Here is a 22,190-nt window from a genome sequence, read left to right as displayed (position 1 = left end):
CTCCAATATTACAAAATGATCGATTAAATATTTGCCCATTTTCCATGCAGCGAAAATATTACGAATATTTTTAACTCAATGTATCCAGCATTCAATAGTTTACAACGCAGCATTGAATAACTCAGAACGAATTCCATATTATATGCCAACTCAGGTAATTATTTAATTTTTTTGAACTTCAAACACTACTTTTCATCTTTTGTTACGACTTCGTATAGATTAAAATGGTTTTAAAAAAATTCGAACGAAAACTATATTAAGAAAGTTTTTAATGTTTTAAAATTTCAACCCATGTTTTTACTGTAATAATTCGTTTCATCAAAGACAGTTTCAGTCAAAGTTTTAGATGAAGTTTAGGATTCATACAATAAATTATAACTGATATGATAGTATATCTGTTTTTAAAAAGTATTGATTATTTTTTACTTTCAAATCTTGTTATTTCCACCCCTTGCAAAAATGGTTCATGGTTGGTTCGTCTGATCAAAAATTGTTTCCGACAAACGTTTTAGATAATAATTATAAGATAAATACACAATTTTTACGAATTCAGTGTTGTGCCTACGAAGGAAGTTATAATTTTTTTTGTCCTCCAACCCTTGTTTATTCTGCCCCTTGCAGTAATGGTTGGTCGTATAAAATAATTATTGTGACTAAAGTTGTAGTTCATAATTTAAGGTTTTACAGTAAAACAGAATAGATTTAACAGTTGTCATGGCACAAAAGTATGAATTGTTTTTAATTCTACCACTTTATTTTTTTTCGACCCTCTGCAACAATGGTTCGTATTATCAAAAATTGTGTCAAGACAAAAGTTTAGATAAAATTTATGAGATTAATACACAATCTGTACTAATACGATGTTGTGCCTACGAAGGGAGTTATTATTTTTTTTCCCGCCAACCCTTGTTTTCTCAACCCCTTGCAGTTATGGTTGGTCGTTTAAAAACCTATTCAGACAAAAAGATTTTGGCATTACTCCTACGATTTATAATACGTTCAAACGGATATGATATTTTCCATATTACGGGAGTTCGAACGATTTGTTTGTTGTTTTAAAAAACTTACCCCATTTATACCCCTTTGGTCGGTTATTGCCCATCCATAACGAATTTGACCGAGATTTTCCACTACTAAATTACATGTATCAGTTTCGAAGTGATTTCAGAGAAATTGCGACCGTTATTATGTCCACAATATTGTGATACATATCTATGTATGTATAAGATATTATATATATATATAAACACTTTTTAGTTGACGATGGTTTTGGGGTCTATGTACCATGAAACGTAAAACTAAATAAAAAAAAACCTGCTGTCGCACCATGGTAACGGCCACAATAGGTAGTATTTCTTTGAAATTTACCTTTAAAAAAAAATGAAAAAATATATATATAATCCGGTATCAGTCCGATGACTCTCGTCGAAGGCTGGTATCGCCACCAGCCTCTTGGCTGAACGCCCGGACTCGTCGACCAGGGCCTTATTTTCCCGTCGAAATATCCTGCAACCCGCAGATTGTTTTACATTACGAGTGCGGCGCCCGGGACTCTTCATGACGTTTATTGACATCAACAGCGAGCCAATGACGCACGAGCCGCATACCACACGTCAGGCGTAGTTTCACGTGACGCCTCTTCTTAGCCGGACAATAGCCACGATAAGAAAACGAACCGTCCATCATGGCGTGAGACACCGGGCTTTTAAATTACAAAATTTCAGATCTACGCTGGAAAAAAAAAAAGTAATAAAACAAAACAATTTAGCGGCCGCTATCAAAATATTTTTGTCAATATAGACAATAACAAAGACATCATAATTTTACGCCAACAACAAAATAGTTTTGTAGTGTTCACGAATTGGTTTATTACTGACAACATTTCGTTGTCACCACGAATTATCTGGTAGGGTCTATATTGAGGGAGCCACTAACAAGTGTATCCTACGACTTTGAACTTTGAATGCAAAAAAAAACTACGCTAAAAAGGAACCAACCACCCACCCTCCCCCCCCCCCCCCCCAAATCAAAAATTTTCGAAGAGCCACCCCGTTATAGTCACCTATTAAGGTGGCCGCCTGGGGTCGCCAAACGGCGCGCAGAGTACAAACCGCTCGAGATTTATTAACAGTGTCTGATTACGAATAGCATTTAAGAGCCATTGCATGTTTCTAAACAAGTTTCGATCCGTGTATTTGTCTATAACGTGAATTTATAGTACAATTAAAAAGGATAAACACGGATGTTTTCACGGACATTCTTAGGTATGAAAAATTCAACTCAACAGTATTGCAAGTGGTAGGTATAATTTGCTAGGGTCACCGCTACACGTCGGGTCGTTACCACAACGCCGAAATACCATAACGCCGAATGTCAAAATTGACCACAACGCCGACAGCTAGAAAACTGCTGTGTACCACAAAGCCGAAATAACAACTGAATGAATTTGTGTGTGTTTCTTAAATGTACCTTAACGCCGAAATACCACAATCAAATCTAACATAGCCTAATCTAACCTAGCCTAACCTAGTCTAACCTAACCTTGTCTAACCTAACCTAGTCTAACCTAACCTAGTATAGCCTAGTCTAACCTAACCTAGTCTAGCCTAGTCTAACCTAGCCTAACCTAGTCTAACCTAGCCTAGCCTAGTCTAACCTAGTCTAACCCAACCTAGTCTAACCCAACCTAGTCTAACCCAACCTAGTCTAACCCAACCTAGTCTAACCCAACCTAGTCTAACCCAACCTAGTCTAACCTAACCTAGTCTAACCTAACCTAGTCTAACCTAACCTAGTCTAACCTAACCTAGTCTAACCTAACCTAGTCCAACCTAACCTAGTCCAACCTAACCTAGTCCAACCTAACCTAGTCCAACCTAACCTAGTCCAACCTAACCTAGTCCAACCTAACCTAGTCTAACCTAACCTAGTCTAACCTAACCTAGTCTAACCTAACCTAGTCTAACCTAACCTAGTCTAACCTAACCTAGTCTAACCTAACCTTTAGGGCAGTCCTGCAATGCCATTTTTCGGCGTTAGTGTATTTCGGCGTTGTAATAATTCGGCGTTGTGGTACACAGCAGTTTTCTAGCTGTCGGCGTTTTGGTCAATTTGGCATTTCGGCGTTGTGGTGCGTCCCCGATGCTGCGCTGCGCCCGACCAAGCGGGCGCCACTGCAGTGGGAGGAAAGGAGGCCTCCGGTGCCCCGGGGGCGGTCTCCCCGCCGGCTACAGATCGTTACCGCGCGGCCTCGCAGCGACAGTCACCGCCCACCCACTCCGCCGTCCCGCCCCGACTCAGACCAGACGAGCTGCCGTCGCATCTGCCAGAGCCGGCCACCTAGCTCCCGGCGACACACTGCCTCGTGACAGAGGCCCTAGTCAGCGAGACGCTCGCTGGAGCTTCTAGCGGACTGGCAGTTCTTCCCGTCGCGTTAGGGCAACTATAACATTACATGGCGGAGAAATGAAGATACAGCTGTAATGCAAGTCCCTCGAGCGCCTTCATTAATATCTGACGGGTGTTTCATAACTAAAAATTATTCTGAAAACACACACACACAAAATCTTCTAAAAATACAGTTCAAAAACGAAATACGGAACCAAAGTACTCATTCGCCCTCAGCGCATCCTTACATGCTTTTCATAAACAGACGCCACTCGGATACCTTGAACAGTTTATAAATCGCACAGCGTGTGTGTGCCTAGGTAGGCGAGGCTCTTAAGTGACTTACGGTGTGAACGAGGTTGCGGTAGGGGCCCGAACCCGCGCTATGCTGAGTGAAATTCGAAAAAAAAAAGTGTGTTTGGAGAGGGGGAGGGGGAGGGGAAGGGGAAGAGGATGGGTGATGAATTAGATTCGGGAACAGGGAAGATGTTTGTAACGTCACAATTGTTTTGGTAGGAGGAGCGCTACAGTCAAGTGCGTATGCAGAATTGTATTTCGAGAAAGGGGGAGGGGGACGGATATAACCACTGTCCCGCCGTTTGCTTTCAAATTCTTTCATATTGTTGGTGGGAACGATAATTTTTTTTTTCTGCGTTCGCCCCTGATTATATTGGTTGAGCTACCAGAACACTCGTTTCCCATCAAGATGATCCGGGTAACATTGCCGGCGGGGTGTCGTGCTCGGATAATTCACAAATGGGAAACATGGAACGATGCCGTGAGCCGAATGGTATAGGTGGTGGTGGGGGGGGGGGGGGGGGGTGTTACCGGAGTCTACCGTTCCCCAAACATTCAACGCCCCAATTCATTGCGACAGAGCTCCACTAGCCTCTTCGTCCTCTTCCATCGTCTCTAGTGAATCAAATGTCAACGAAAACTTAAGACATATCCAAACTGTTATAAACTGAAGTAGCCTACATTTACGAACATATCAACGGAAGAATGCACCCCTAAGTAAAGAAAGGCTTATTTTTGGATCCAGATAGCTGGATGTTCGCCGAATCCAGACTTCTTCAGTTCTGAGTTCCGTTGTAAACACGTGGAATGTATAAGACTTTTTTTTCCCCTCCCTGGACATATCAATTTTATTTATTTTTGTTAACAATTCAAAATTATTTTTGTGAGTTCATGATTAACTTACGTAAAATTTCGAAGGTCCCTTTATAATTTGAGACCAGTGTTCTTCCGTAAATTTATGGTGAAATATTTTAACAATATAGGAAAATAACGTTCTACCAAGCATAGGAGGATCCAAGGGGGTTGAAAGTCTGAAGCTCCTCCCTCTTCCCTGACCATTCCCTTTTCTTTTTAAGGTAGTGACTAATATTAAAAAAAAATTGTGTTTTCTGAAAGAAAAAAAAAAACTTTAGATTCTGAAAACACAATCCTATCCCCCGTCCCCCACCGTCAAAATTCATCCCTCATTAATTTATGGATCACCCACGTACACCAGGAACTGATTTCTAACACCGGAGCAAAGGTGATGCAATAAAGAAGTAAAGATTCTGACGCAGTTATTTAGTTTTCAAATGCAAACATAACCAAAATGTCTGCATCATTAGTATGTCAAACAAATTTTAAAAAAAATTGGTTGTCTGTAATGTCAGTTTACGGACGATAGTTTAACGTGACCATAACAAAACATTGATGAAATGATTTATCCAGAAGAAAATGAAATATCCAATTCGGCCTGAGACTGAGCCGTAATAGGTTTTTGCAAACAAACCATTTAGGCATTAAAATATGTTACTTTGAGTAGTTTTTTTTTTTTAATTTTTCTAACTTTTGTATGACAAAATCTACCTCTGCATACTTTTATGAATAAAATTGAATTATTTTTTATTGAATTATCACTATTTTGTATGGATACAAAGAAAGTGAAATGAAATCTACAATTTAATTGATAAATTTACTTTTAATGCACTCATTAATTCAAATATTTTTATTACTTTTGTAGTGTCGCGTGCGCCGTATTTATTTTTACAAGTACAAAAATGAAGGTATAGCGGCTGCGGGGATTAGATCCGTCAACCTTTCGATTGGTAGTCAGCGATGCTAACCGCATGGCCACGAGGCAATATTAAAAATGATAGTTTCAGATGTTATATATATATACATTTATAAAAATTTTGTTCACGGTAGGGTAATAATATTATTTCGTTTTTATAACACGATTTTTTAACAAATACGCATCCCAAATACACCAAACTTATTTATAATGTGTTACAATATGTTTTAAAACATTGTGCAAAAGATCCCGGGTGTAATTTGAATTATTATGTGTAACTGTAAAACACCATTGTTCGTTAAAAACGTATTTGAATATTCAACATTACTTTTAAATACCCGTACCGATTGTGCTGAAAATCAGTGGACGATCGTTAAATTACATAATATTAATAATTCAAACGACTAAATATTATTGAGAGATGCCACGCATACGTACAATGAGCATAACAGGACACATTCGTAGTAGGACATCCGTAGTGGGACAATGTGCGTTACGGGACACTTTCGTGCGTGCAGCCGGCGTTCATCGATTAGACGTTGTCACGTCAAAAAGAAGATTCTGTGACTTGTTTGTAACAGAATGCGCTCCGACCTCTGCAGGGCACTGACACAGCGCCCACTCGTGAGCCCGACCACTTGACATCGTATGGCCATCTCGCGCGCAACTGGGAGCTGGCGTCGAACATGCACCAATAAAAATAATGATTACGAGGCGACATGTGGGCCGACTAAAAATATGGAGGGTGTCAAGGCGACCTGCTGGAAGACCGCCAGGCGATAATTCGCGGACTGGGATATTATTATTTACAGCGCTGGGCATCTTCGCACATGCGAGGCGACACAGGCACCGGGCCCACGTAACACGTACAGAAGATGACCAATACTCAAAAAATATTCACCGTTCACAGTGACGGTCATACTAATACTTTTAACGCGTATTTAACAAATATGTTAAAAAGTAACACGAAGTACTTCAGGGCCTCGCCTACTAGACAACCATACGGTGTGTAGAGCTTCATGAAAAAAAAAAAAAAATAACCACGTGATTTTAAAACTGCTCAAGTTATCAGAGTAGCGTCTGTTTACGAAAACCAATTAAGAATAAGCTAAGGGCGGATGAGGTGTCCGGAATCCGGATTACGTTTTTAAACTGTACTTTTAGAAGAGTGATAATAGCACAAACACATATTTTCAGAATATTTTTTAGGCATGGAAAAAAGATTCTTAAACGCACCCTAGTGACTTGCATTACACATTTATATTCTTCTCCGTCATATAATGTTATGGATACCGATCGAATTTCATTGTTGCCCTAAGCACAAGAAGACTGTGCTCCAGTTCACAGCCTTGCTCTTAGAGGCGAAAACGCGCTACAAGCACCAGCGAGCGTCGCACTCATCACCGCGCCTCACTAACTCAAATACACCCCTATAGGCGGGCCCCTTAAATGGAAATTAAATTGCTAGAGAACAACGGCTCATCAACATCAGAGTGATTACACGCGATGAAAGGTGGTTAGACGCTAATGAATGGTTGGGTACAACGGGAGTCACGTTTCCCACCTGCAAAAAAAATATCCTTTTTCTAACCCACCGGGAATCGAACCCAAATCGCTTTTATTTAGGCGAGAGATTTGACCACTCCACCCCCCGTGACTTAAAAGTCATTTCTGTAGGATATTGCGGCAGCGGATTTTTCTTAAAGAGAATTTCACGACTGTTCAATGGCTATGATGTCCGGAGATTGTGGCAGGGTACTGAGAATGTATATAAGGAGATTTCTGCAATGCAGACCCGTGATAAACTTCATGTGCCTCATGAAACGGGTGGTTGATCTGGTAAAAATGTAGAAAACTCGTAGGGCCTAGCGACTACGTTTTTCAGTATGAACAAACAGTACAATGAATCATTAACCATACGGACAGCATATCACCCTATGATGGAAGGCTGCGTTTAGCCCAATCGTTTTGGATCCAAAGTAATTTTCTACGGATGGTCTGAATAATTTTCGTCCATATTCCGCATTGCAGATTATTTAGAGATATACTAACTTTTCCATCCCGTGCGAAGATATTACGTTTATTCTCGTGGTTATAACTGCCATTTTCCAATTAATCAAACATGTGATCTGCAAGGTCTTATCAAAATGGTAGCCGATATGTGTCGTCTTTACTTATTTGTACTCTTTACAGTGGTATTTACAAAATACTCTTATAAAAAATTTCAGAAACTAGCTTTCCTCCAAACAAGTTTTGCTTCTTTGGCAAGTCTAATCCTACAACTCATCCCATGAACTTACTACTTTCTGACACTGTGTGATACCTTATTTTTGATCCTGTGGTCATAACGAGGGCGGGTAAAAATTTTCTCTTCGTACGTAGGAATAACTTCGCTTCTTTTTTCTCACTTAAAGCTAAGATCTCCCATTCCAATCATTAATTTTCTGTTTCCTAAGAATACACTGTGATGAATTTACCCCTTGCACTCTTCCGCGTTAACTACAAGGGAATAAGTAAGTAAGGGAGTACTGGCCTACAGAAATAAGGTTCTATGGTTATAACAAAACTGTGGCAAATAGAGTACTTGAAACAATAAATTGCCTTTTCACATAAATTACACCATAAAACAATGAGGGAGGCAGGGAATTATATTTGGCTTCTTATGTTGGAGTTATGGGCCTTATTGGCACAGAATAAGGAAAAAAATAATGTTAAATCGTTCCAGAGGTTTATGAATTCGCGCAACTTTAAAACTTCGTCTCGAACATCACGTTTTCAAACTAAAATGGGACGAATTCGTGGTGAGCGTATTTGCAAACGATACGTTTTTTAAACTGGAACGCTGGTAGAATATACAGCGTTTGGGCATTTCTTAAAGTCACGGCCACGCTGTATCGGATCATCTTATCTGCAGCAGAACTGGATACACGATCATGATACGGCCTGCTAAATGAAATGACAATGCAGCTCGATTTGTACCACGTAATCTGTATCATCTAAGCGTGTCTTCAGTTTACCACCCACTAGGTTTGTACCATCGAGAGCGTGCTAGCTCCGGTGGCAGCCATGACTCTCCAGCTGCAGTTGTCTGCTGTATTATCATTACTCACGCATTGATATGTAAGACAAGGTGATCTCGAAGATGGTGGATGAAAAGTATTCTTGTATCGAGTGATTTTTCAACTGTTCTTGTACATTAATGAACTACGTGAATACGTAAAGTACAAAAGGGAATTACTGGAATGGTTATGCGACTGCGCAGCAAGAGTGGCGATGGTACAATCGGGAACACCTCGTCCGCACTGTCTGCACCAGTATTCGATGTGACTGCGAAAGACCGATTACTGGCAGGATCAGGTCCGATCCGAACATAGTATCATTTCTGATACGCGCTCTTGAGACCCAACTTTTTTTTTTTTTGCACAGGCCGATCATGATACAGGTACGGTGATATTATAAAAGTGTTGTGTCAGCGCTGCGATCCACCGTACGCAAGCAGGGTTGCCAACCCTGTCACTCTCTCAAAGGTCACGGTAACAGTTTCAATTCTGCTCGATGTTTGGCAAGCAGCAGCAGTAGTAGTAGGTGTAACTGCAAATCTGGCGAGAGCGTCCGCGCATGCAAACGCGCGAATAAAAGGGACGCCAGCGGAGACGCGGCGTTGGGAGCAAGGCGAACGCGTGAATAAAAGAGGCCTAATGGCCTCCTCGCAGAAGAGACCGCGGAGAGGGTGGCGCCGCTACGAGACTTGGCGCGCCGCCACCAGAGGAGCTCGCGTGCTCCCTGGCAGTTCGTCCAACCCCCCCTGCCCCCTTCTCCGCCCCCTTTTTTTCCACCTGAGGAGATTAATACCCCGCTAAAAACTTCCACAATCTCCATCGCCCTCGCACAAAACCGCTGCCACTCTAACCCGGCGGACATGGCTCGGGAATTAGTTCGGCCCCGGCTCCTGGGCTTGCGTGTCTGGCTGATGGGTTTGGAGGAGGAGCAGGCAAACACAGGGAAAACAACCGCAAGATCCCCCCTCGCTCTTTTATCCCAATTTATTCCAGGTGCGCACGTATACTAATCCTGGAGGAAGCGTTCTGCCACTCCTAACGTGCATTTCGAACGTCACATGTTAAAAAGTCAAGTTGCATTTCGTCGCGGTATTTAATGTACTAATCGAAATGTACAGAACGTATAGGACGTATAAAGTTATGTGAGATCAGCTTAAAAAAAAACACACGAATTAGTTCGTGCCATTTTCAGGATACTGCTGATGGCTCGTATTATACCATTTTAACAAAGTATTTGAATAATTTAAAACGTTTTTTCTAAAGAAAAATAATTTTAAAAAAATGAAAGGAGTATATGACAATTCATTCATGGCAAAATCATTGATATTGAAATTTCGAAAGTGGGAATGCGTAAAAATGTTTAATTTTTAATGTAAGTGCATTAAGTAAGGTGATTTTATAGCTCCCGTTTTAGTGCATTCAAGACAATTATACTTTAATTAAATCACACTTACCTCGTTTTCATTTTATGAGGAAGTCTATTTTAAAAATTGTGAAACATGAGCTTATTTCATTTTAATTTAAATTACATCTTTTACATTTTCAATTTTATTTATCTTGGTTAAATGCACAAAGTAATTAAAATCAAATTTTGCGCTGTTTCAACTCATTGTATCAAATATCTACTTCATTCAAACAATTTAAGTTTATTTTAAATGAATAATACACATATCAAAAATTATCTACCTGTTAGAATATTATGTTATGCTTAGTATTAATTAAACAAAACTTACAATATTTTCACTATTATCCTCTTTTGCCAAAGTGGCATATGTAAATATTCTGAACTACATATATGGTAAATACGGCAATTTCCATAAACCATATAAAAACCAAACTTAATCCAACATTTTACTACCTTACGTGTTAAACCCAAAACATGTATAATAAACTTTCATTAACATTGAATTTAAACTTTTCTTTCCAAATGATAACTCATAGAACTATCATAAATTATAACCATAAACTTTTTAGGATCACACGAGTTACAACAGGCTCAACCTAGAAGACTATATCGTGTGGGTTTCAAAGGGGAGACCTAAGATGCACATTAAGTTTGGACCCTGCCCGAACTTACCCGAACAATTCACCTTCGGCCAACCTCGGGTTTATTTTTTTTTCATTTTAATGTAGCTATACTAACCTAACTAACCGTCCATAGTGTTTTAAAGTGTTTTAATGAAGCTAACCTAACCGACCACTCAATATTTGAATTCATTTTTTCCCGCGCAAAAAAATAAAACAAATCCCGAGGGTTGGCCGAAGGTGAATTATTCGGGCGTGTTCGGGCAGGGTCCAAACTTTTGTGTGCATCTTAGGTTCCCCGTTTCAAAGCCACACCAGGGTGTCCACAATTAAAAAAAATATTTCGTACCAACTTAGGCGAGAAAAAGTACTAGATTTAAAAAAAAAAGTACTAAATTATAATTTTTTTTTTTTTTACAATTTAGAAAGTTATTATGACATTGCAATGCTCTAACTTAAATATCACACCACACACACATACATTCCATAGTTTTTTTTAAATAATTACGCTTAATAATAAAACATATTGGAGTTACTGTAATATTATTATATTAAAGAAAAAAAGTACTAGATCTGAGCGTAAATGTACTAGACCACTAAAAAAACTTATAACCGTACTAGATCTAGTACGAAAGTACTAACTGTGGACACCCTGAGCCACACGCGCTGTCAAAGTGGACAGCAGTAACGGCAGCTCACCTCCAGCAGGTTCAGCAGCAACTCCAAGGACCCGCTGTCCTTCTTCCACAGCCCGTACAGGGTGCGCTCCTTGACGCTCTTGTCTGCAACACAGCACATCTCCAAGAAATAACGGGAAAAAAAAATATCCTTAAACCATTCAAATGGGAATGTTTTGACGTGAATACGTCTTTAAAAAATACTTCCATAGTGTGAGGCAATTAAAAAAAAAACGAACAACATCGGGGGATACAGTTTGGTGTTGTAGCTACATATCTATCATCTCCATCCAAAATTTAATTACACCACTGGATAGCTAAAGTATCAAAGAATTCGTTACGCTAAGTGTGGACTGTGACGCATCGCACGCGGTGGAGGGGGAAGCGCCGCCATTTTGAGGTCATTATGCTGCAGCAGCCAGCGCACGTTTGTCAACGATCATACATAAAATACCGTATTTTATATTTTGTATAGAAAATATTACCTGTTACGTACACGTATCCACGTACAATACACGGCCGTGTCCATGACAGCCACACCCCATTTTTTAACTTTATACTTCAAACGTTTTATTACTCCACAGCAAAATATTCCAATGCGACCTCAGCTTGTAATTAAAACCACTTTCCCGTCCCTTTCTTTCAATCTACTTTATTGTTTGGAATATTAAGTAATTATCATACCTATGTATTTCACAACCTCTGACATGTATTAGTACCTATTTTGGTTTATGTACACTAAGAATGTATCTATACTATTATTTTACCTTTATGCCTACATATTTGTATTTGAAAATAAAGAGTAAACAAAATCGGTGCTCCTCCATTCGAGCACGAGGATGATTTATTTCTTCATATCTCGGCGGTATCGTCGATAAGGACGGCTTCGTGTTCAGGGCAGAAAACTGGGGCCCTATAAAAATGCTAACGGTACGATTGGTATGCGATTCTCTCTACCAATTCCATTCGAAGTAATGGTACTGGGTGAAAATAAAATTTACATAATACGAACCATCATTTTCTTGAACAACTCTCAAGCATAAAAAAAAAAACCTTCAATCACGCGACTGTGTCTTTCGTTACGTTCGTGATGAATTCATAACTACGCTTGGCATATAAATACAAGCCAGCTAATACTTCTGAATTCCTTTGGCTGCCAGGCAGAGAACTTTGCATATTTCATTCCTACTATCATTATCATTTGAATATTAAAAATTTTCGTTATAAACAAAAAAAAACTATGTAAAAATTATAATTCGATAACCGAATAGCCTAATGGACTTTTTTTTACAAGTTGCTGTATTGCGTCGTTGTGTTGCTTAGCAAGTATAAATTAAAATTTAAATTTTTATTTGTCTGACTAGATATTAGTAATAGCCGAAAAGGGGAACATCGTTGAATTAGTGTGACATAGCGCTCAAGGCACAGGAATTTCAGCCAAATATAAATACGTTTATATTTAGTTCTTTTGTGTAGCTGGAAAATACCCATAGTGTGGTTTATTTTTAGTTTCTAACAAATAAATTATTAAAAATTAGAGCACATATTCAAAGAAACTTAAATCTTATCAATTCAACAGTAAATTGATAGAAAGTTTTTTTAATAATTTAAAAACAATATAGCTTAACAAAATCTTGCACATTTAATAATAAAACAATGAAATTTTCAGTTTATAGATGTTATGACGGGAACAGGTAACACAAAATTTCACAGATTATTTCATTCAACTTGGTTACGACATTTTACAGTTTAAATGCAGCATCCAGCTGACGAAAAGACGCCAGCTCTAAAATGTACGTCATCGGAGTCGTCAGAAACAATGGAAGTTGATGAGAACGGAGCACTGACAACGACGCCACCGGGAATCTAGCCCGCCCTGACGGCAGGCTAGCCACTCACACTCAACGCTGAGAAGTATAAACTGTTGTGACTTTAAAAAACCAATATTTCCAGACCATTTGTTATTTCCCTGCGAGCAATTTCAATTAAATACGTATGTATTTTGTGCTCAATGTTACGTCGTCTTCAGGCCTGGGGATGGCCACACCTGCTTGATTACATGTTAACCGGTGATTTTTTTTATTATCAGCTTATGGCCTGCACCATGTTAGGATGCCAAAAACACCGACTATATGTAGAGTTTGCAATGCATAAACCGTTTTTAAGTGACTGATATTTTATGGAAGTGACTTCATCCGACGACGGATATTCTAATTCATACTGGCCATCATCAGACAAGCACCATTTCCGCAATGTTTTGGGCGGACTAGCAAACCTGCGATGAAAAAATTCCCCGCCTTTTCCAGGCTTGGGAAAAAAATTCCCTGACCACTGATGTCATTTAGTCCCCAAAAAAAACATAAAAAAATTCTAATTTGAAATCGAGACTCGTAGGCCTACCACACTTCATTACTGAAGCACGCAACTATAAATTATTTATTACACTGCTGTCGATAGCAGGGAAGTCAATGCACCTGGTCGAAGTGCTGATATAGATCCTTGTGATCAGGAAGGAATGGGAGGAAAACATTTTTGTAATACTTAGATACAGGTTAAAAAGGGGCAAGATAGGATTTTGTACACATCAAAATGGTCTCTTTTATAACATCAGCTCTTCATTAACCTATTTTTTTTTTTAAAATAGTCATTAAAAATATTTCCTGAATACTTAAGACATTCCCTGACACTGCTAGCCACCTTAGACAATATGGCGATGGCGAGGCAAAAAAAAAAGTGATTCAAAATACGCCACAGCATGCCGTTTCCCGAAAATTCCCCAACACAATGCTTTAAACGGCCACTTTGCAAAGGAAACAAGAATCGCGTGACTTTCAGCTAGAGATAACGCAGCCTTCAATGTTTTGCCAGAAACAGTGGATGTCACGAACTTTGCCATGGTCTGCCTTTTGACCCCCAGCGTCTTTCTCCGTTGCTTGGCTAAGAGATTGGAAATAAACAAGTTACTTGCCATTCTTTTTGCAAGTGTTGAGGCAGTTACACATTTTTGTCAGTTTTATTTTACTTGTATTGTGGATTTGAATTGCCAGCCAAAAAGTCGGGGTACTTAAAGGCACAAACTAATATTACATTCCAGCTGAAAAAGCTGAAAAACACGTACATAAGTACCAAAAAAATACACACATATCATTTAATACACATAGATTATATTCCTTATATAGAATATATATATAATATATATATAGAATAGTATATATGGTACCTACTCCGGTTCATTCAGAAAATAAACTGTGGAAAATCTTTATCTTGCATAATGAACACAAAAGAGTGGGAGAGAGGGAAAGGAATCCAAGCTGAGATTGCAGCAACGAAAAATAATTCAATATAACAGCTCAGGCATAAATGTTTCAGCCGTTACAAGGACTACTTGTGTTTGCTCACTACATTGTGTTTAAAGAGCCACGAGCTATACACTTAATTACTGTAAACAAGTAAATTTTACATTATATAGAATTTTTAAGTTTGTTAAAAATAACATAGATGCATATTTAGAGTTTTTTTTCCTTGGAATTACAATTACGAGAAAGGGTAGCGATTAAGAACCTTTTTTTAAAAAAAAAAAAAAAAAAAAGACCAGAGACAAGATTTTATGGTGACTTGCGATAAACCCTACACCCAACCTGCTCCAAAACAACATCGAGCAAGTTAATAAAAAATACGACTATTTATTAAAGTCTTAGGACCAACTAATATCTAGAGACCGGAAAAATTCGCGAATTAATTTCACGATAGGCTAAAATACAAATAGTTATACCTCAGTGCTGCTTTTTCTATTGGCTCACCACTCACCTGGATGACTCTGGGCCAATGAGAAACACCCAACCAAAGCTTTATCGAATCACAGACTGCTACGATGGGACGTCTCACAAGACAGCAGCCAATGAGTGGGTGGCATTTAACCGAGTGTACGTAGAACTATGGAGTTCACCCTACAGGTCAGAAAACCCGCGAATTTTTCCGGTCTCTACTAATATCCCAAAACTTGTATATTTCAACCCCCTCCATTTGACGTTTTTTTTTTTTTTTTTTACTTTGTATCACTTCATATCTCGGATTTATATTACACTAGCGATCAGCCACAGCTTTGCACGGATGCTATCTACTAATTTGACGTCATTAAGATTTAATAAGTACTTATAAGTATCAAGTTCTCGTGAGTGCCCGGTGTTTTCAAACATTATAATACCCACGAACACGTACTGCCCATAACTAAAGAATTTCTCTGTAAACAATGCTGACAGCTTTTTTCTTAAAGAGACGAAACAAAGAGGTTTTGTTCAGAAATCACACGCGAAAAGGCTACATATAGCTGCCCATGTGAAAAGCTATCAAATATATTCCTGCAACATTGAACGTTTGACCCTGCGCTTTATTTATTGTCATCGAAAAAGACAACTGTACTGGGAACTGAAGTAGCTTAGATTGAAACGGTTATGTCCGTTGGTATTAATGTAATCATCGGAATCAAAATGATGGATCGCTATGTACATACAGGTCCATTTCGATCTAAATTAAATGCCTAAGATAAACTAACACATTTAATTGGATAAGGGTCGGGGGCGAATATTCCGTGTAAGCATTGTAAGCAGTGCTTACAGTTTGAAAATATTATAAAAGTTTGTTGAACTTACTCGACTCTAAAGTAGTTCGTTTAAATTATTAATTCTACTATTTCTTCGCATTTTTCTGCATGCCATTCTTCTTTTGCTCTCCGTATTTTTATTCTGTTTGCATTAATCATCTTATAGATACTTGCGTCTCCATGCTTATATATATTTTTCTATAAACTCTAGTATCCCATCAGTAATACACTGTTTTTTGTTACCTCTTTTTGTTTCAGGATACTTTTAATTGTAAAAAGTAGTTTCCTTTAAGAATTTTCATTTTTCCTCGAAATCTTCATCTAATAATATTTCATATTTTCTAAGTTCTTTATTAATTTGTTCTTGGAGGCGTTTTCTAAGATGGTTCTGGAAGGCGGGAGGTGACCTTTGTTTTTTTTTTCTGAACAGTAGCTTTATTCACCTTGATTTGAATTTTTGTTACCAGAGGATTATAATCTGATGTCACATTTGCACCAGGATCAATTTTCTTTGCTTTAATGAAATCTCGGTATCGTTTCTTGACAAGGATAAAATATATATTTTTTATAATAATATTGTTTGGGTTATTACCAGGTACTTTCCAAATATAAAGCCGTCTTTCTGGTAATTTATAGAAGGTGTTTGCGACAGTTAAAACCTTTTCTTGGCAGAACTGTACCAGTGTCTCTCCTCTTTCATTCATAGTTACAAACCCAAATTTTCCTATATAATCGGCTTCACACTAATGATAAATTTGCATGAAAGTCCCCCATAAATATTGTGATCTCCCGTGGATGTGTCGTAATGCTTGTTCAGCCTTATCGTAGAAGATTTGAAGTTCGTATTCATCTTTATCAGCTTTGTGGACTATATTTCCTAAATATTGGTAAGTTTGGTCTTAAGAAGTAACATAACAAAATAAATCTATCTACCTGACTGTTTATTTTTACGGTACCGCGCCAAACTCCAGTGGATTTTCATGTCATTTAGAAATATGATAACATAGTTCATGAAGTAACATTTCAGATATTTCTCATTCCGATATGTAACATTATTACTGGAGGAGTCACGTCTTTGTTTTTGCGCGCATCTCTCTTAAATTATTCAACGTAATTACTGAATTCCTAAATGCCTTGCAAATGAAGTCGCAACAGCTGATGTTCAACACAACATTATCTACAGTGAAGAAGTGTTCAAATAGAGATTTTGGAAGGAAAATTTCCTGAGGAAAAGTTTATAATTGCAGAATTTTTCTAAGAAAATACAACCACAGATTTTCTTTTTGGAATATTTACTTTATTTTATTGCCAACACAGATTTACATAATTGAAGATACGAATGGTGATCATCATTCTCATTTATGTGCCTTCTTTGAATGGTTGTTGAAATGGGGAAGATAAATTTAATTTTTTTGACGTATGCCATTGCTTGTTACACTATATGCCATTAGCCATTTATATATAAAGGACAAAAATATGAATATGCAAACATACAGAAAACAAGGCAAAATCAGCTGATATCAAAAAAATTTAAAATTTAGACAGCACAGAAAACTTACGTGGAATGAAATTGTCAAATATTTATTAGAGCACCGACGGACACAATGGGCTGACAGTTGCGACAAGAAAAGTGAATACAAACAACTTTGGACACACAGCAACAAACAGAGGAACCTCGCGATAGTTCGAAAAATCTGGACAGCACAACGACATTACAGTAACGCACATGCGAACCCAACGATGAAATCAAACAATTATTCCGACAACACAGTAGGCTTCTTAAGACAACAGCTGCGATGTTTCGGGAACTAAGATCAGTTATCTTCCAAAGTAGTTGTTTTTATTCACTGTTTTTGCCGCAACTCTCTAGTCGTTGTCAGCCTACTCTGTGTGTACGTGCTGTAATACATGTTTGATCGATTCCTTCCACGGACTTTTCTGTGCTGTAATTAGTTTTTATTTTATGACATCGGCTGATATTATCTCATTTTCTATGTTAATTGCATATTAAACTTTGTCAGTTTCTGAGGTTTCTTATGACATACAATGTAATCAGTGACATACACTGCTATTTTGTATGCACTAGGATAAGAGTAGAAGCTTTCTACGCAATAACCTGAACGTGTATGTTTGATATTTAACCTCTATTACGAACTTTTTAAATCACGTGTACAGGTGGAATCTTTGAAGTTAAAAAAAGTAGGTACATAGCTAGAGAGTATCATATGATCGTATGTATACTAATAAATAATTTAATACAGTGTTAGCGAAAGAAGTGCCATTAAGTAGTAAAGAAAGATTAAAAAAAAAGTGTTATTTGGATATGTTTTCTTTTGCGTGATGCTGTTTTAAATTTTATATATATATATATATATATATATATATATATATATATATATATATATATATATATATATATATATATATATATATATATATAGTAAAATTACTACAATATTTAGGAAATGTATTTCATATACAGACACAATTCTGTTACAGTAGAGTCGTAACTAGGGATACCAGATTTTATAGTTTTATTTGTTACTCAGTAACCATTTTTATTTTGGTGTTATTGATTTTAATTTTATAAAAAATTTTAAAAATAAAGATAACCTGAAAAATACGATAAAATGATCCGCAATTATTGTTTGGCCATAAGTTGTAATTTCAAACTACAAAAAAAAAGAATTGGTTGTCTGTAAAGTCGGTTTACGGACGATAGTTTAACGTGACAACGTCATAACAAAACATTGATGAAATGATTGTATACTTTTATGAATAAAATTGAATCATTTTTATTGAATTATCACTATTTTGTATGGATACAAAGGAGGAGTGAAATGAAATCTACAATTTAATTGATAAATTTACTTTTATTTTCACTCATGAATTCAAATATGTTTATTCCTTTAACGAAGAGATTATTTTAACTATAACTTTTATACATGTTTGCTATTTAACTTCTTCCAATCTGTGTTATTCTGTTGAGGATAGGACGATGATAGGATAAGTAGGAAACGAATGGGAGTGTTTCAAGTTTAATGTGCCTCGAAAAAAGTCAAATCGATGGTTGTTCTAATCGAGTGGAAGAAACATAGATACGGCGCAAGCGTATAATGAGCGTAACGGGACACACCGTAACGGGACAATTTGCGTAACGGGACCATTTTTCGTGCGTGCAGCCGGCGTTCATCGATTTATTAGACGTTGTCATGTCAAAAAAGAAAACCAGACACCTGAAGTGTGCGTCGTAAGCAACAGCATGCTCCATGCAGGAACATGTTCCCGGGCGAATGGACATGTCTACTGTTGAAGCTGGGAGCGAACCGGGGCGCGCCGTGCTCGCATCCCTCGCCGCGGAAGCTCGGGAATCCTTCTTTTCATAGACGAGAGAGCCAAACGCCCGATCGTGCATCTTCGGTTTTTTTTTTTTTTTGTTCATTGTAAATAAATATGGCGATGTTGATAGAAGGATACTAATGGTCAATTAGGTTAGGTTAGCTACATTATAAATACTTTAAAACATTGTGGACAGTTGATTCGGTTTGGATAGCGACATTAAATATACGGGGGGAAAAAACATGAACTTCGGGGAACTTCAGGTTTTGGCTCTCTCGTCTGTGAAAAGAAGGCTTCCCTGGGAGCTCAGCCGCCGGCGCCGGTATCGATTCCTCGAGGGAGGAGGGAATTGAGGGGGAGAAGGGTGGTGGGGGGGGGGGCAGGCGGAGGGCGCGGGGCGTCGGTGCCTGGAGCCCCAGGGCGCGACCCACTTCGTGCCGCCGCCTCCCGTCCTTCCTCGCCGCCGACGCCTTCACGCGTCGCGTAACACTCGGCTTCGTGCCCGCGCGCGAGACGACATCGTTTCTTATTCCTCTTTCGGACGAGTCGCACGAACCACGGGGCGCCAGTTCCTACACAAGTCCACCGTAAAAAAAAAAAAAAAAAAAAAACCTTTATAGAGGCTTCATTGTTTGAGCTAAAGTGGAGAGGGAGATACCATATACTAAGATATAGTTTAAATCCGTAAGTAAATTTTCTACAGCAAAAAAAAAAAAATTCAAAATCAAAGTTAATCATTATTTTGTTCTACGGTTACAGATGTGATACAACTACCTGCATATGAATTATGGTGAATTTCATAAGAAAAGTCACGATATTTTTGTTGTGCCTTCATGAATTCTAATTATAAAAAAATTATAAAATTAAGTTATTAGGAAACATAAAAAAAAAACTATATTCAGAGGTACAATCCCCCATTAGCAGAGGCCTTCAAATTTCGTGTAATAATAAAACAAGTTATACTCCAAACAGGATTGGCCCACGCTCCCAAGGTATTCTAAATCGCTAAAAAAATGACAAACACTGAACGGTCGAATATCGTTCAGTCTATACTGTCTTCTCTCGGATACAGCAACCAATAAAAAACAAAATAAAGTTCGTAAAATCACATCACCATCAAGTCTAGCCTGCAGGTCACTGAACTCGAAAATTTCAGGGTCTCTGCACAAAGTATGGTGCACTCCGCAGGTAGACTGACTGCCATTCCCGTCAACAACTCAAAATGTTAACTTGAACCCAGCCTGTCTCACGCGTGTTCCAGCGTGTAATTGGGCGTATCGATAAGTAACGCAAATAATGTAAAAAAAAAAGTACAAAGTAATTAATGACACTATGAAACATAAATGACAGCATTACCCATTTATTACTTTTCCACGTAACTTCCATGCATGATGAGGCATTTCTTCCAACAATGGATCAGTTTGAGAATCCTGGTCTCATAGAACTCCGTTGCCTGCCGAGAAGAGCCACATTCGCACGGCCCGTGTGGGTTCGTCGTCACAGTCTCACTTCTCACCGCCGAGGAACTTCATGGTCCACACAGATGGAAATAGGAGAGGGGTCAGGTCCGAGCTGTATGATGGATGCTCCAAAACTTCCCAACCGCATCCCTGCAATCCTTCACGCGAACACCATCTCCCCACTTTGGTACGGTCAATACAGTCTTTTCCGTAAACTTCCACCATTTACGAATGGATTTATCCAGCTTTCTTTCCTTTCCACAGCTCGTTGCTCCTCCATTGTTGATGATGTAATCACTAACGCCATCTTACCGGGGACCGACGAACTATCGGTATGTGCAATCACGAGATCTTGAATTGCACCCGGTCAGTAGCGTCCTTTAGTTCCCTTTATAGTAAATAATTCCGTTTTTACTAATTGTTTTCCTATTTAAAAATTGACATGTGCATTACTCGTCGATACGCCCTCGTATTAGTTTAAGCAGTTTCCATGTTTCAACGCCGTCTCAACTGACTTGACTTCAAGGCGAGGTTTACTGCCTGCTGAGCTCATAACACCATTGTGGTGGTTAGGCCCACCGTGGTCACACCAGCCTGAGATGTGGACATCCATCCCACCTATTTGTGAGACGCTAACCCCGCTAACATTCAAAAACAAAAGCTGCACGGGTTTGTGGTCGTAAATAATTATAAAGACCTGGCTACTGGCTAGTGTGATCTCCCTCCACTACAACGGCAATTAGGGATCATCGTCATTCTCCATCTGGATGCTGATGGGTCTCCCGGATGACCACTAAGCGAGCTACTGCTGGTAAATCTCAACATCCTGGAGGTGAAGCTCTGTCCACTGCCACGTGAACTTCTGATTGACATGGTGATTTCAATGTGCCCGAGATGTTTATTTTCACGATTGTGACATGCTCGTTTATGTCTGAGCTACGGCATTTGTAACAACTGTACTTGACAACACCAACACGGGTGTATGCTGGGCAAGACTATGTGTATCATTGTATTAATTGTGAGATTTGATATCATATTGTATTTAAATTTAGTTACGAAGAGCATAAATCAAGATCGTAATCAAAAACAGGCAAAAACATCGGATACACATGTGTACAAACGATTTAACATATCTGTACGCGAACCATAAAAGTGGAAGCCCGAATGATCTGCTGAAATAAAAGTTAACTTAGTAGTGTTTCTCTTATCCGACCCAAACAAGCTGGGAGAACATCGGTTAAGTGAAAAAGTCGGATTATAGAGAGGTGTTACGAAAAAGCCTATTAAAACGTAACACAATATCATAATATTACACATTACGAACCTCGTAAATATGTTTTACAACAAAACAGAAAAAAATAACTGAATAAAAAACAGTTACATAACTGTCTTAAGTTAAATAGTGTATTTTAGAAGTTCGGTTCTGTGATGATTTACAGAAACTTTTTATTTGAGTCTGCTTTCCTTGGACGTCTGGTGATACAGAATGTCGGATAAACGAAGGTCGGATGAACGAGACTCTTAATTTTAAATAAGGCTTGCAGAACCTAACCATCCATTACCTGCAGTTAAGTA

The 22,190-nt window shown here is 38.3% G+C and overlaps 1 protein-coding gene across 2 annotated transcripts in view; it reads right to left on the bottom strand.

Annotated features, from left to right (window-relative positions):
* Positions 1–22,190, bottom strand: part of LOC134533665 (cytosolic carboxypeptidase 1-like) — a 246,022-nt gene that overhangs the window by 194,878 nt on the left and 28,954 nt on the right. For both annotated transcript variants that reach the window (XM_063371214.1, XM_063371222.1), the window contains exon 3: positions 11,239–11,321. In XM_063371214.1, the coding sequence (XP_063227284.1) occupies positions 11,239–11,321 (83 nt within the window). The remainder of the gene's footprint in view (positions 1–11,238; positions 11,322–22,190) is intronic.

This window comes from Bacillus rossius, chromosome 1 (assembly GCF_032445375.1).
Source record: "Bacillus rossius redtenbacheri isolate Brsri chromosome 1, Brsri_v3, whole genome shotgun sequence".
Taxonomy (NCBI): domain Eukaryota; kingdom Metazoa; phylum Arthropoda; class Insecta; order Phasmatodea; family Bacillidae; genus Bacillus; species Bacillus rossius.
The sequence above is the reverse complement of the archived record's forward strand: the minus strand, read 5'-3'. Positions and strand labels throughout refer to the sequence as shown.